General features: G+C 45.0%; 3 protein-coding genes across 3 annotated transcripts; 1 reads left to right on the forward strand and 2 right to left on the reverse strand.

The window, feature by feature from the left end:
* Positions 1-3,849: 3,849 nt before the first annotated feature.
* On the reverse strand, positions 3,850-5,653 carry LOC130533801 (alpha-2A adrenergic receptor-like). Its single transcript, XM_057047491.1, has 2 exons — positions 5,492-5,653; positions 3,850-5,353 (listed from the first exon to the last, which is right to left on the reverse strand). Exon 2 carries the CDS (start codon positions 5,223-5,225, stop codon positions 4,059-4,061), a length of 1,167 nt encoding a protein of 388 aa, XP_056903471.1. The 5' UTR covers positions 5,226-5,353; positions 5,492-5,653; the 3' UTR covers positions 3,850-4,058.
* Positions 5,654-6,207: 554 nt separating this feature from the next.
* smndc1 (survival motor neuron domain containing 1) lies at positions 6,208-8,536 on the forward strand. Its single transcript, XM_057047097.1, has 6 exons — positions 6,208-6,378; positions 6,734-6,853; positions 7,009-7,151; positions 7,391-7,552; positions 7,708-7,861; positions 7,976-8,536. The coding sequence occupies exons 2-6, from the start codon at positions 6,734-6,736 to the stop codon at positions 8,111-8,113; spliced, it is 717 nt and encodes a 238-aa protein (XP_056903077.1). The 5' UTR covers positions 6,208-6,378; the 3' UTR covers positions 8,114-8,536.
* A 143-nt stretch (positions 8,537-8,679) lies between these two features.
* LOC130533568 (max-interacting protein 1-like) lies at positions 8,680-14,724 on the reverse strand. Its single transcript, XM_057047095.1, has 6 exons — positions 14,323-14,724; positions 13,229-13,331; positions 13,075-13,104; positions 12,119-12,233; positions 10,564-10,729; positions 8,680-10,479 (listed from the first exon to the last, which is right to left on the reverse strand). Exons 1-6 carry the CDS (start codon positions 14,549-14,551, stop codon positions 10,316-10,318), a joined length of 807 nt encoding a protein of 268 aa, XP_056903075.1. The 5' UTR covers positions 14,552-14,724; the 3' UTR covers positions 8,680-10,315.
* Positions 14,725-15,132: the final 408 nt, after the last annotated feature.

Raw genomic sequence — 15,132 nt, forward strand, 5'->3', positions numbered from 1 at the left:
AGTTTTTAGTGTAATAAACTATACAGATGGTAAAACTAATGGAAACTTGACTTTTATTGTAAATTCAATATGAATTCTTGACAAAACTCTCACAGTTTATCCTTGTCCAAGTGGAACTTAAGGAAAATTCCCTCGAGTCAAAGTTATTTGTTGAATGTTTGACTTAAGAGTCCCGTTTGGGACCTTTTTTTTTTGCTGGATTCATTGTGTACATAACTGTCTGCAGTTAGAACTTTAATATAATCATTTCTCAGCAATTATGTCCTGTATTTGTTACATGTGCTCATCTGTGCCAACACACCACAGTGGAAAACTCTCATGCAGTCGACAACAGTGCAGACGCTTAGAAACAAGCAGGGGAATATTCTTATAGCCGACTGTGTTTGATAAAGAAAAAAACATATAAATTATGAAGTTTCCACCACTAAACCTGCTGTTGGGATCCTTCCCTGATCAGGTCCTGACCTCCTTCAGGAGATGCTCGGTGTGTCCTCCAGTGTGGCGCATCCCTCCACTGGACATTTTCATAGTACGTGCACCGTTTGGTTTCTTAAGTCAGCATCAGATGTTCAGCGTGCGGATATTAAAGTGGGGGTGGGGCCTGTTTGGCTATACATTATGAGCTCCCCAGAGTAAAGAACGCAGGTTTGCACAGTGTCACACAGTGAAAGGGAGGAAGCACTTCCTTCAGGCTATTAGATTAATTCAGAAATGATTAAATCATGTTCAATTTATCCTGGTCAAAGCAGAAGAAGGCCACATTTTTGCCTCATCAGTACAATTAGGACTTAATTGCATGAGTAAAACCAAAACTCTACGGACAGATGTGGTTGTCAGCCAATTTTAATGACTCAACTGGCAACAAAATCTAAAAATAGACCTCACCATCATCTCCATCACATCCACATCACATTCTTTGTTTGAGGATGAATCGTGCTGTCAGTAAGTTCTCCTAGTTCTCAAGACGTCACGTCGAGACAAAACAGGCAACACTGACACTTTACAGCTGACGTTTTCAGCTAAAATTGTGAGCCTAAAAAATATTAGACATGGCAACAATGCATGTGTGTATGTGCGTGAGAAAGAGAGAGAGAGAGAGAGACTGAGGGATGAATTATGTCCACAACAGCTGCCTGATGAGGACAGAACAATGACACGAGTTTGATCAGTGCTCACCCTGTGTGTGTGTGTGTGTGTGTGTGTGTTGTGTGTGTGTGTGTGGTGTGTGTGTGTGTGTGTGTGTGTGTGTGTGTGTGTGTGTGTGTGTGTGTAGGGGGGGGACTGAACTGCGTCCAGGAACGTGGGTGGTGTGCTGATTGTCCGACTGGAGCCGGATCAATAGCCTAAACAGAATCAAACAATCAGAGAGCAGTTAGAAATGTGCTGCCTTTTGTGTGCTGCAGATGAAGCTGCTGCTGCTGCTTCTGATGATTAGCCAAACACGGTTGGTTTCATCCCAGTTTTCTTCCTCAAAATCCACCGAGGCTTTGTGTTTGTCAGTGGGATTGTATATTCTTACACACGGAGATATTTCTTTCAAAGTCATAGAAGAGTATATAAATTATAAATGTGCTAATCAGTCACTTTAATGACTTTTAAAATGTGCTTCCTTTTTTTCAGTTGTGTTAGCACAGGGAAGCTGTTGCCTAATAAATAAACTTTACTCATTTTTAATGTATATCTGAAGCCGTTCAAAGAATAAGAGCCCAGTTTTTGCTCATTAACTCATCATTTTTATATTGGTTTCCTCCCAGAAGTCAAGAGTGTGCTTTAAAATGTGTGTTTGCGACAGGCAGAGTTTAGCTTTAATAGATTTGGTAACGTGCCTTTTAGATATTTTCCTGCCGTGCAGAAATGCATTAATCCTCCTCATGCTTGCTTACGGCTACAAATATGATAATTCACCATATTACACACAGAAACTCGAGACAGAGGACAAAATAGGTGGAGAAAGGACCAGAGCCTGGAAGAGGCAAATTAAACAGGATCTTCCTGCTGCTTCCATCCCTCAGAAAATAATTTGATTTTCTTGCATCCTTATCAATTCACGAGAGAGGAAGTATTATATGCCCCAGCGGGCCTGATGCATCGTGCAAAATTCATAAAAAATGGCCCAACATTCAATTAAAAACACTCTATTCATCACCGGCTAGGGTTTAAACTTATTAGCCTGGGTCCTCTGTCTGACTGCCTTCTGTACTGACGGCCTGAGATGGGGGCTGAGCTCTGCTCTGCTGGCTCCAGTTCACCTCCACTGCTGACGTGCAGCTTCACAGAGCGCTCATTACGCCATGCGTGGGACGCATTAGCAGCAAATGTCGGAGCAGAACTGGAGTGAAAGTTGTGGGAATCGCCCGGCGCAGCTCGTAAAGCAAAGTTTTATAACGCGCAGTGTCACGGGAGTAAATCATGAGGCTGTGAAGTGGCCTTTAGAGAGGGGGATAAATCAGGGCCTCGGCACAAATGGACGTGCCTGCGTGTACGCAGGGCCCAGCAAACTATTTACAGTTTGTGAGCAACCATAATTTATCTTGATTAAAAAGCAAAATTCTGGACAACCACACTAATTTATAAACTAACACGCGATTAATTCCGCAACGCCAACAACTGTTTTAGAGTGAAATATAGCCCACATTATTGCATTTGCTATTCTCTTTGGCCAGTGGAGGGTTTGAAGTGTTTTTCCTTCAGCTGCTCAGCGAGAGCTTTGGAAACATAACGGATGTATCCGGCCCCTCAAGTGGAGAAGCGCACTCTGTCATTTAAATGAAGGGATACTGTCAGGATTGTCATGTGAATATTTCAGGATATCAGATGTGTGTTGGTTGGTATTAATATAGCCCCCCCCCCCCCCCCCCATGGATAAATGGTCTGTTACTCCCACCTGTCAGCAGCATTTCTCATAACCCCTCCATATCCTGCAGAGTTTAACAACGATGGCACCGTATCAACATGATGCCTCCACTACGGCTCCTTCTTCCTCCCCCAACATCTCTCGTGTCGCTTTGTTTCGTGGGAACGACAGCTTTCCGTTTGCCGAAAGTCACAGATGTTGTATTTTAGGACTCGCTGACATGGATGAACCCAAACATGTATACCACAGGAATCTCAAAACACCCAAATCCCAGTCGGAGAGAGTCATGGGAATCCCTCCGTAGCATATTAGCGTTGGTCAGAGGACATATTTGTTAGGTCAGAGCAATTATGAAGGGCGTCCTGCACTTGATTTCTTCTCCCCAAGTGGTAAAGACAACATATCCGGTGAAAACCGTGCAGGAGCTGGCGCAGATTCTCCGTTTCCAATGTGGAGCTCGGATTTCTGTTGCTGTGCGGTTTTAGCTTAACCCCGGGAGGATGATTTAATGGCAGCCTGATATGAAGGGCAATAATTCACGATAACTCACGCTCAATATTGGTGTGCCACGCACGCCCTCAGGGCATAATTAAGGCGCGCATTCATAAAATTCAGTCTCTTGTTCTCATGTGTGTGAGTGAGGGAGAGGTTGTGTTTGGGCCTCTGCTTTTTCTTCTGCTTTCATTAATATCAGTAGCTTTTTATCATTCGGGGTTCTATACTTCTCTGGCATTTAAATGAAGGAAGGTCAGGGTTGGGCACGATCGACCTTCCGTTTTCCTGTCAAAATGAAAGCGAGCGCCCTTCTGGAAGGCTGTCTGCACAAATCTGATGAAGAAATTAGATTTATGGCTGATGATTGACTGGCTCCCGGTTCACAGCTGGAAAAGAAACAGAATTGAGCTTCCAAATGATGAATATATGAGACTGACAAACCGAGAGGTTGAAGCTTTCATTTCCATTGTCCCAGGGAAGAAATGTGCAACGCTGCAGTGTTCTTTTACACGTGTTTAAATGAATCATTTTGAGACAAGAGCAATCAAACTGTACCTGATGAAATATCACCAAACACACTTGCAACATGACATGAATGACAAGCACAACGAGCTCCATGCGGCACTTTTTACAAGTTTAAACACTGAATAAATACATTTTAATGCAACTCTTTACAGGCAAACGACGCTCGTTCTGAAGTCTCTTTTTATTAACTTCTCCTGCGACTTTTACAAAGGATCTTTTTGAAAGACCTCCGGAAGTCGTTGTTAAAGATGGTGTAAATGACGGGGTTGAGCGAGCTGTTGCAGTAGCCGAACCAGAAGAACATTTTGAACAAAGTCTCGGGGATGAAGTCGGCGCCCCACACGGCGGTGAGCGTGTACGTGAAGAAGAACGGGAACCAGCAGAGAACAAACACCCCCATGACCACGGCCAGAACAAACGTGAAGCGCCTCTCTCTGGACTGCCGCTCCTTCCAGCGGCCCACTCTTTGACAAGGCTTCACAGGCGCCTCTCCTGGCTTCACTTGAGTAACTTTGGGAGCCCTCGCGCTCATCTTTTTCATCCGGGTGCAAAAGATGTTGTCGTTCCCGTCGGACGAGGACCCATCTTCCTCCACTTCTAACCCGTTGCACTCTCCATCTCCACCTCCGTCCACCTCTGCTGCTGCTCTGTCTTTTTTCTCCGGGCTGCTCGAGTTCCCGTACTCTCTCTGTCTCTCACCTGGTGGTTCTCTTGTTCTTTTCTTGGCGATGAGGTAGATTCTGACATACACCAAAATCATGATGAGGCCGGGCGCAAAGAAGGAAGCAGTGCAGGAGAAGATGATGTACCACTTCTTGTCGTTTATTTTACATTCGGGGCAGCTCTTCTCGCCAGTCTTTTTCATCGTGATGAGGGGTGGGAAGGAAATGATGGCCGCCAGGACCCACACGATGAGGATCGTGCACTTAATCCTCCGTGGCGTCCTCCTCAGGTTGTACTCGATGGCTTGTGAGACGGACCAGTACCTGTCCAGGCTGATGGCGCACAGGTGCACGATGGAGGAGGTGCAGAAGAGCACATCCAAAGCCAAGTAGATCTCGCACCACACGATCCCAAAGTACCAGTAACCCATCAGCTCATTGGCCAAAGAGAACGGCATCACCAAGGTGGCGACCAGAATGTCCGCACACGCCAGGGAGACTAAAAACAAGTTCTGCGGCGCTCTCAGAGCTCTGCTGGTGGTCACCGCCATAACAACCATGGCGTTGCCAAACACTATTATGAGGATCAGGAAAGCCACCAGCAGGGTCAGCGCCGCGGAGGTCTCCAAAGTGTACACGTGCCTGCTGGGCAGAGTCGCATTTCCGCTGCTCAAGTTGAGACAACCCATCAGGATGAGGGTGAGACGACGCTGCTGATGATGTTTGACGAGCGCTTCTCTGACCAGCAGTCTATGAACGGGTGATAATCCATTCAAGGACGCCGCATCCGACTAATGACTGTTTTTCATATTGCTCACTGCGGATAGCGTTGAGAGAAATCAATGGATTAGTCTCAGGAAAACAGTCCAAACAATGATAGTAAAAAATAGTTCTTTCATCAGCCTTATGTAATACATGCGTTTAGTCCCCTGGATATCTTTAAAAGTAGACTTACGCTGCTGGTGATTTTTCAGGCTGTCGTTGTCGTGGGCGAAGTGGCAAGAATGACTTTTGTAGGGTTTGTTCTGTCGCTGAGAATGATGTGGGGCTGGCTGCACTTCAGTGAGAATGGGAATGGGCGGAGCTGCTCCGGAGCAGGATATTTAAAAGCAATTTGGTGATGTTTCCCACAACCTGAAACTATTGGTTGATCATGACATAACACTGCCTTTGATTTATAGTTGAAATAGCTGACATCTGTTTAATTACAGTAGATAAAATGAGAACACAATGTGGTTTTGCAAGTCGTGTACAAAATGTTCAGGTAAATAAATAGTGCCCTTTATACAGTTAAAGAGTTTGACCTTTTTATCTATTTTATTTACAACTCATTGAATTACTATAGTTATAGATTTTGGCACTTTCACATGAATGTTTTGACTCTTTATGCTAATCTTGCCTATGCCTTAAGGCTGAATGTATGTTTTATTTAAAGAAAGGTCAAGTGTTTAAGAATTCATTTTCAGTCCCTTTGGTAATGCATGTTTGACACTGCAGATTCTTCTTGTGACCCCTAAAGTAGCCTGGCAGTATGTACATGCAGTATGTCTGCTGTGGCAGTAGTTTTGTGGCCGTTTATGTGAGAATGATAAGATTTATTGCAACATTCATACTGCTGAATTATGGTAACACGTAACCACTGGCGCAAGTGTGATATCCCGAGCGCCGCCGCTGGGGGCGCTGTCGGTACAGCCTCTGTGTAATTGGCGCAGTTCTACTTTGTTTCTCCGTCTTCCGGTTCAAAGGACAAAGTCGTCTCGTTCCCTTACCAGGGCTAGGGCGAGCTATTAAATTATTATTGTATGTTTACGGCATCCATCGGGAATATATTTTGTTATCAAGGTAATATTGCTCACTGTCCATGTGGTTTGTGATTATTTCTCACCCTTTTGTGGCAGGCTTTCGCTGAAACGTCGACGAAAAAGGGCCGATGGGTCTTGCTAACATATTTAGCATTTAGCATTAAAGATAATTGTTCTTAAATCATATCTTACATTTTCTTTCTGTTTTCAGGCTATTTGTGCATATTTATCTGAAGCGTTTTGTTACGTAGCTATTGCCCGTCTTATTCAGCCCATTTTCTCTATTTTAGGATATATATTTGTATATTTTATATAAATGCTAACCAACACGGCTAACGCATTGCAGCTGTCGAGATGACGGTGTTTTGTTTTTATGTATCTCTGGAACCTTTCAGATGTCAGAGGAGTTGATGAAACAGTTAAACAGCTATAAAGCCCAGCTGCAACAGGTTGAAGTTGCCTTATCGACCGACACAGAAAACGAAGACCTCCAAAAGCTTCAGAAAGACTTGCAGGTGTGTGCAAACGCGAACGATCACTGATCTGGATCCACAACACCAGCATTGAAACATGTTGTCTTCTTGTGAAGACAGACAGACGCGTTTTGGCTGCTTTTCTGTGGAAAACTCGCACATGATAGCTGACCTGTAGGTTGTTGTACCTTCAACAGGAGGTCATAGATTTGACCAAAGACCTGCTGGCCTCGCAGCCTTCTGATAGCACTTCAACCACCAATGGCTCTGAAACGGTGCCTTTAAGGCACAACTGGAAAGCTGGGGACAAGTGTCTGGCTGTCTGGACTAATGATGGACAGTAAGTACTGCTGTCTACAGTGCTGTGCTAAGTTGCTCATTGTAATAGGGCTTCATTTACTTCTATCATCCATGTTATCGCAGTGTAAAAGTAAGTAATAGACATGCGCTAAATGACTTTATGGTAATTTTTGTTGGTTTTCACAGTTTATCTTATTGCAATATTAATTTTTGCTTGCTGAATTCGAGCTTGAGACTTTGGCTCATACTCACCTGCTTACAGACCTCATTTTTTGGCAGGTTGTATGAGGCTGAGATTGAGGAGGTTGACCGAGAGAACAAGACTGCGGCCGTAACCTTCTCCGGATATGGGAATGCTGAATTGATTCCTCTGCAGAATCTTAAAGCGGTGGAAGAAGGGAAACAGTGTAAGATCGACGGGAGCACCAAGCCGAAATCAAAGTATGAACCAGACTCATCTGTGATTAATTACAACTGTCATCTTTTAATAAAATGTCTGGATTAACCATTCAAATTCCAAGTGAATTACTAATATGGAGGTAAATTGCAGCTCACAACTAACCTCGATGGTTCCCGTTCCTCTCCTGTGTGTCCAGGAAAGAGCAGATAGCAGAGCAGCGGGAGTACAAGAAGAAAAAAGCCCAGAAGAAGGTACAAAGAATGAAGGAACTGGAGCAAGAACGGGAGGACCAGAAGTCAAAGTGGCAACAGTTTAACAACAAGGCCTACTCAAAGACCAAGAAGGGCCAGGTAATGGGGTTTATTCTAGCCCACTCACTGGTTTTAATATTGAAAGCAGGCAAATTGTTAAGATTTGTGGCCACATTTCCGAACCAGACTAATATGTCCGTTTTGTTCTGATAGGTAAAGAAGAGCATATTTGCATCTCCAGAAAGTGTTAATGGTAAGGTTGGTGTGGGAACGTGTGGTATCGCAGACAAACCAATGACCCAGTATAACGACACATCCAAATACAACGTGAGGCATTTAATGCCTCAGTGACTCTCTGTATTATCTGTACATATGACCCACTGTCTGCTGGCTGTATCAGTGCTTTCCATTGCATTTCTATATATATGATTTACTTATAAGGAAGCTTTGCACATCTTTATTTAAAATATTGATGTTTTCTTTTGTAGTAACAATGGAAAAATATATGGAAGTTTATTTTCTTTTCAATGCGCTGATACAAGGTTACCCATCATCCTCACAAAGGGAGGGGTGTAGAAATCAGTTTGGTATTTAATCTGACCTCCACCGATGCCCGTAAGTTTTATACAAATGTAACGTGTGTGAATTCGACTGCATCCTAACAACACATTCATTGTTTTGCTGTCTCTATTGTTGCTGGTGTTGGCCTTAGATGGCTGAATTCTTTTTAATCCCTGTATATATCAGTAAAATAAACTGCTTCTCAGTTTTTTACGTGCTCGTTTCAACATCATTTTGTGTTGACTGTCCTGCAGGGGGCAGTATAATCATGCATTTCAAATACCGACTATTTTACATTCAACTTACAATCTGGTTTCATTTCAGTCTCTTTACTGAATGCATGTATAGGTGGGCGCTTCATGGGTGGGAGAGGTTTATTAAGATTTCAGGGACATCATCAGGAACTGTTACAAAGTATTTGGGGACCAGCAGCATGTTTGTTTTTTGTCACAGAAAGCCGATTCAAGCACAAAAGAAAACATTCTGGGCTGTGCTTTGATGCATTTACCAAAAGACTTTTTTTTTTTTTCCCTCATAGTGCATTTTACAGAATCCCAAACAGTTTTGGGCAAGAAAGACCTGTAACAAGGAACTTTGTGCAAGATTCATATACCCATGTTAAGACACAAATTGGTGTTCTATGCAGGACTTGGACCAGAGAAATGAAATGTCTTATTTGGTTCAAGGTTGGAACGGGTCAGCAGTGCAATCGTGTCATGGAAATTCTCCAGATTTGACTTGATAGTGTTGTTTTTTTCTTCAGTTACAGTACAGAAACGATGCAGTTAGTAAAAGCCAAAATCGATACTGTTGGTTGGTGTTCATGCCACAGACTTGTCAGACCAGAGCAGTTTCTTTAACATGATTAGACAAGCTACATTCAACACGCATGCACCGTCGAGTTTTTGTCAAAGGAAAAATCAATTACAATCATTTTCACTGATCAAAAAGAAATCGTGGAATGAGGAAAATGAGCCGTCCGCAGACGGATTAATGCGCAGCCAATAGTAAAGATGCTGAAAAAAGATGTTATTGCTCAGGCCTTGTGCTTGGACAAGTGTAGAATAGCTTATCACCATGGAAATAAAACAGAATTTGTGCAGAGTGAAAACTGTGTCGTCCTTTTAAAATAAAAGCGTTAAACCCTCAGCACCGTTTCAACGGGGATGCGTTGTTGTTTTTTTGTTTGTTTTTTTCAAGTTTTGCAGCAATCATTCCAAAAGAAAACCATACATTACAAAATAAAGGGCTTTTCAGCTGTGGTGGAATTAAATATACCAAGAATAAATACATAAAAACTAAGAAAAAAATAAATTAAGACTATGCGGGCGGACGACGCCACCTGTTTGGATTCGACTATTCCAGTCAAAAGTGGGACGCCACATGAATCATTGATCGTGGGTCCTAAAGCAGAGTTACTGGAGTGTACGACATTTTGGAATGCAGGTTTTTTAGCCCTTGCCACTGGCCTGTTCACGGACTAGAAGTGCCATCTGGTTTAGTTCTCCAGGAGGACGAGACAAGGCAAGTAGAGCAAACATTCCCAATGGCGAGCTCCTAGCTGGTATTGGGTTGATTTGTGTTTGTTTCTCTTATTTACTTTTTTGCTGGTTTCTGAAGATCACCTCGACTAAAGGTGGGAAACTCTTTCAATATTGCAAAGGTGCAACGCCACAGGGTCTAAACCAAGTGCAGGGACTGTTATCAAGCTGGTAACGCGACGGGGGAGGGGTCGGGATTATCGCGAGGAGACGACAAAGCCGCGGGAATCAAACTTGATGGCTGTCGCGTAAGAACGTGCCGGGCCGAAGCCGCGAGGAGCCTTTTCGTTTCAGGCTGGAGCTCGACCCGAAGGCTGGTTCTTGAAGTTGTAAAGGTGGGATCTCGAGGCTGGTTTCTTCTGGAGAGAGGTGAGCTAAAGCACGGGAGAAGAGAGCTGTAGGATGGAACTCTGAAGGGAGGGACCCCGGCTGGAGGACGTAGGCTGGTGGTTCAGGCGGAGAAGGCCACTTTTACACTGCAGGTGGAGTAGCCCTCGTCGCTGGCGGAGCTCTGCCGGCTGCTGTGGTCGTCCAGATCACTCGCACCACTGGTGCTTACGCTGTCCATTTCTCCATGGGAGAACTCGGTGCTTTCCACGTCCACTTCAATCTCCTCTGTCCCAAAACAAGAGCGTGAAGCGTAAAGAGTTTTGATACAAACGCTACGTTTTTTTAAATCTCCGGGGAGCAGCAGCTGACCTCTGTCCGACTCTGAGCGCTCGGAGTCGACGCGGGAGCCCAGGCTGTCCGTGCGGACCCTCTCCCCGTGGGGCTGCAGCTGAGCCAGCTGCCTCTGCAGGTGCCGCTGCTCCCGTTCTAAAGTCTCCAGCTGGTGCTGACTCCTCCTGTCCGTCTCTTCAAGTTTCTGAGGAGGGAAAGGAGGAAGCGTTAACTTTCAGACGGCGTCTTGACCGTCTTAGATGACACAACACGGACACACAATCAACCTCTGTCACTATAATTGCAGAGTCATTCCTAAAGTGACCTGTGCTGATAATATCTATTGTGCTTCAAAGAAGCAGTTGGGGTGAACCCATTATGGATCATAATTAAAACTGTTTGTTGCTTTGGGGGGAGGACTTCCTGTTGTGTCCCCGCATGCACCAGTAATACAGTTAAGCAAACGGATGTATTCCTACAGAAAGGAAGGGTGATGGCAGGCACTGGAACTGGCTGACAAATGGGAGCTTTATGCTTGTTTTTCCTGGGTAAGTACTTGGGGAGTATGATTGGGCATCGGCGATGAAATCAAGTGTGGCTCGATGCAGAGGAACAAAGGGAGGCGGGTAAACAAACACACTGCCTCTCTGTTTGTCTGTATATTCTTTCACTTCCTGAAGTCGTGAGCCGGCCGCCTCTGCACCACCCTTCACCCCCCCGAAAAAACATCTCAGACTCAAGGCAAAACAGCAGCATCCAGAGGTCACGTTTCCTGGAGTTGAAAGAGGCCAAGCCAGCGGCAGACATCACAGTTCCCCTGATCCCCCCCCCCCCTCCCCGACTGTGACAATTCCCACAGACGGTTGTCAGGATTGTTTTCATCCCGTCTCCGTTTAGAGAAATCCAACATGTCTAGTAAATAAATAAGCAGTGCTGCAGCATTGGAGGCTACGGGATCGTTGGTGTTTATGTCTGGCGTTGTTTAGATACACCCTGGAGCGGTGACACAGAGGCCGGGCAGTAACCTCGCACATCCCGGAGCGTGTGAGACGCTGCACAGAAGATGGCTGCGGCGGCGGCGATGTGTCGGCGTGTTTGGAAGTCCCTGCTGCAGCTCCAACGTCTGCACGTCCAGGTGCAACAGTCAGGTCCCGTTCACGCTTCTCAATGTTTGGACTCATTTCAGTGGGAAACAGGAGCCGATGTCCAACGGCACATTAAGGATAAGAATAAATTTGCTTTATTTGGGAACGCCCACTAAAACGTCACGCCTCGCCTCTATATAAAATGGCTGAACTCTTTCGTCTGTGCATCACAGAAGATTCTGACTATTCTATATATAATAGCTCAAGATATATTATTCAAAAGCTCCTTTTTTTAGCTTCCGTTTAATATTTAATCCTAATCCTGTCATAGTACGTGAGTTATTTCACCCCGGATATTTTACGGAATTATCATTCCACGTGGCTGTGATATTTGTACGGCGACAGTTCCTCTAACACAAAGCGCTCCAGTATTAGAGCACATTTACATGAATTTGGCTGTCGATCCCGGGATGACGCAGCTCCGCAGGGACTAAATTACACTACCACACCTTGATGTGTGCTTTGGCCTTGTTGAGCAGTCCCAGCGTGGTGTGCCGGCTGCAGTCTGGTCCCAGAGGGATGAGCGACTTCAACCTCTCCAGGCACAGGCGGAGATGTGCTCGTCTGTAGGAAGAGAAAACCCGTTTTACGCAGCCGGAAACAACAGCAAACTGAGCGAATGCGTTTCCAGACTGATGGATTCCTTTCCTCCGCACTGATCCCACTTAAACTGGATTATAATATTTCCTCCTTCGCAGTTACAGCACAAGACACGAGACCGTTTGACTGCCCCAGATCGATTTTAATTAAGATGCTGTTAATTCATCTGTGATGAGCAATAAAACAGTCGAGGATTCCGACGGCCTGATTTATGTGTTTATACATTCTGCTGCTCGCCAGTCTCGCCTGACTCCAGCGGAATTACATATGGATCTGTCTTGTTGTGGATGCCAGAGCTGCTGAGGTCAGCTGAATATTCCTGTCCCTGATCCTGGAGCACGCAGAGGACACTGCTCTTCTTTTAAATAAAAGGATAATCAAGCCGCCTCCTGTCACCACAATCATTTCAAAATGCATCATTGCGGGTTTGAGGCCAAATGTAAGCTGAGGTGTTCAGGGCCAGGTCTCATGATGGAGGAAGAGGAGAAAGCTGCTGTTCCACCAGGCTGAGAGCGTGCCAGGAAGGAGCCCTGTTGTCTGGAAACAGATGGTTCCTTCTGCTGACTGGGAAAAGGTTTGCGTGTCCTCCAGGAACACAGCAGCTATGATGGAACTGTGTTGCACTGCCCCTTGCTTCGCACGAACATCCGAGCCGTGCATAAAATATGCAGCCCTTTGATCGCACTCAACTCCAACAATAATGTTCCTGGCCATTTCCTTTCCCCCGTATCGTTTATTTTTACCTTACATCGCTGGCTGTTTTTGTCATAACAACAAATGACCTTTCCGTTCCTGTGCTACTCACCGATTCTTTTCCAGCTCGTTGTGTGCAGACCTGTTGAAATGTGAAAGCCAAACAGTTACACAAGGAGATCGTCTGCAATGGCGGAACAAATCTGTCCAAGAAACCGCTGGCGGTCATATTTCATGTCAGCACCGTGTTGTAGTAATTATCTCACCTATTATGAGTGCTGTCCAGTTTCCTGTTTTTGAATTTGCGTTGGTTCTGATGATGTTCACTCCGGGTTGTGGGATATGACGAAGCGTAGCCATGCTCGTACTCTGAAAAAAGGATCAGAGCGATTAAACAAACTGTCTTGTTTTCACAAATGTGCTACGAGCAATAAAGGTTTCACTGGGGCCGTCGATGTGACCTCATTTGGCCTGAATTCTAAATTGCTTTGTAGTGTGTGGACTGAGGCAATTAATTAGAGCAGTGTTGAACAAAACAAGGGAAAATACCACATCATTTTCGAATAATTACCACGCATTTCTCTGGGGAGAGGCGATTTATTTAAAACGCAATACGTTCTGGAGACGAGCCTACATTTCCCGTCAGACCTAACACGGTAACTTGTGACGTCAGGCAGGCTCTCGATTGTGATTGGCTGGTCTCGTAAACTCTCGCGCTGAGAACACCCGTCTAGACCAATGAAAACTTCACAATTAGTTCCATGTGGAAACCATGTGAACATCACATACAAGGAAGCAGCAGCTGCCACTCGAAATAAAAGATGCGCTTTGGTTCTGAGACTTTTGCCAGATAAAAGCTCAGAGTCGCGGTCATTGTGCGCACACGAATACATTTTGACACATATTTTTCAAATATATGACATAAAATACATGTGGAGATAATAAGATAGGCTGACAATGAAAAATAGTAATAGGAGACTCAAACAAAGCTGAAAACGCTAAAGACCCTCCGTGGCTGCAGGGATATAAGCGTGTTTCTAAAGAATGCAGTGCAGAAATAGTGTGTTACGGTCAGCACGGCACGATATTTTAATGGGAGCAGATCATTTAGCTGCAGGCTGCTGTGGATTCAAAGTGCAATAGCAACGTGAAATCCAAATGTACGCCATTTGCTCATTTGCCCCAAATTTGCAAATCTTGGTGGGGTTAAAACGGCAGCTTTGCGGGAACAGGTGAATTATCTCCGGCCGCTGTCGGGTCACTTCATCCGTCCGCTGCGCGTCTTTTGTCGCCTTCGCCTCTATTGTTGTCTGGTCGACGCATTACGCGTTAATATCCCCAACAGCCCGTGTTCACTTACTTCCGCTGCTCTTCTCGACATTCTCTAGGTAATTCGCAGCATCGAGCAGCACTTGCACGTTCCTCATAAAAGTGCCGATCTGGTCCATTGCGGAACATTTGGAGTACAACACGTCGCCGAGCGAATAGTCGGACATCTCTGCGAAATTCTGCTGGTCCGTGGACGCGTCAGACTCCGACAGGACCTCTTCGGGTTTCAGATCGCTGCGCTGGCGCATGTACTTCACCATTCTCACTGTTTCTTTCTTTCTTTCTTTTTTGGTGAACGGGGCTTTGGCAAATAAGCGACGCTGAAATGTGTTCTCCTTGCCCCGATTGCGCACTGGGCGGATGACTGAAATGAACTCGGCTCGGCGGAATTGCAGTCCTTACCCTCAGCCACTTGCCCTACTTGGTGGTTAATCCCTCCCACCAACGCATGCATATTGTATTCATTGTCAACTGTGCCATAATAAATCCCCATTATTAATACTGCGTGAGAGTTACTCATAAACACACGCACACAACAGTTCTAACAATGATTTATGTAAGTGGGCTGTGTGCGCCCTCGTTTATCTGACTTTTGAAATGAGCATGAAGGCCACATGGCTGAGACAGCATGGGGTCAAACCCAGAAAAATTAGGCAGCCCCGGGTGCATTTAGGAGCCAGATCTGGAGCCTAGAGGTGATTTGGAGTGTTAATCACTTGGATGTGCGCTCATATTTAATAAGTTTTACCACTGATGTCTACTTTAGTTGATTTGATGCTCCAAAATACACAGACAAGCCAACAAAAACAGATTATTCTTGAATAAAAAGCGTTTCAATGAA

Source organism: Takifugu flavidus, chromosome 11 (genome assembly GCF_003711565.1).
Source record: "Takifugu flavidus isolate HTHZ2018 chromosome 11, ASM371156v2, whole genome shotgun sequence".
NCBI lineage: Eukaryota > Metazoa > Chordata > Actinopteri > Tetraodontiformes > Tetraodontidae > Takifugu > Takifugu flavidus.

What these genes read in the sequence shown, in the direction of transcription:
- LOC130533568 (XM_057047095.1), bottom strand. Translation starts at nt 14,551, where the DNA reads ATGGTGAAGTACATGCGCCAGCGCAGCGATCTGAAACCCGAAGAGGTC. An exon ending in CTGGACAGCACTCATAATAG is followed by an intron (nt 13,105 to 13,228) that starts GTGAGATAATTA and finishes ACATTTCAACAG; the next exon opens with GTCTGCACACAACGAGCTGG. An exon ending in GCGCTCAGAGTCGGACAGAG is followed by an intron (nt 10,480 to 10,563) that starts GTCAGCTGCTGC and finishes GTTTTGGGACAG; the next exon opens with AGGAGATTGAAGTGGACGTG.
- smndc1 (XM_057047097.1), top strand. Translation starts at nt 6,734, where the DNA reads ATGTCAGAGGAGTTGATGAAACAGTTAAACAGCTATAAAGCCCAGCTG. An exon ending in AGCTTCAGAAAGACTTGCAG is followed by an intron (nt 6,854 to 7,008) that starts GTGTGTGCAAAC and finishes TACCTTCAACAG; the next exon opens with GAGGTCATAGATTTGACCAA. An exon ending in GTCTGGACTAATGATGGACA is followed by an intron (nt 7,152 to 7,390) that starts GTAAGTACTGCT and finishes ATTTTTTGGCAG; the next exon opens with GTTGTATGAGGCTGAGATTG.
- LOC130533801 (XM_057047491.1), bottom strand. Translation starts at nt 5,225, where the DNA reads ATGGGTTGTCTCAACTTGAGCAGCGGAAATGCGACTCTGCCCAGCAGG.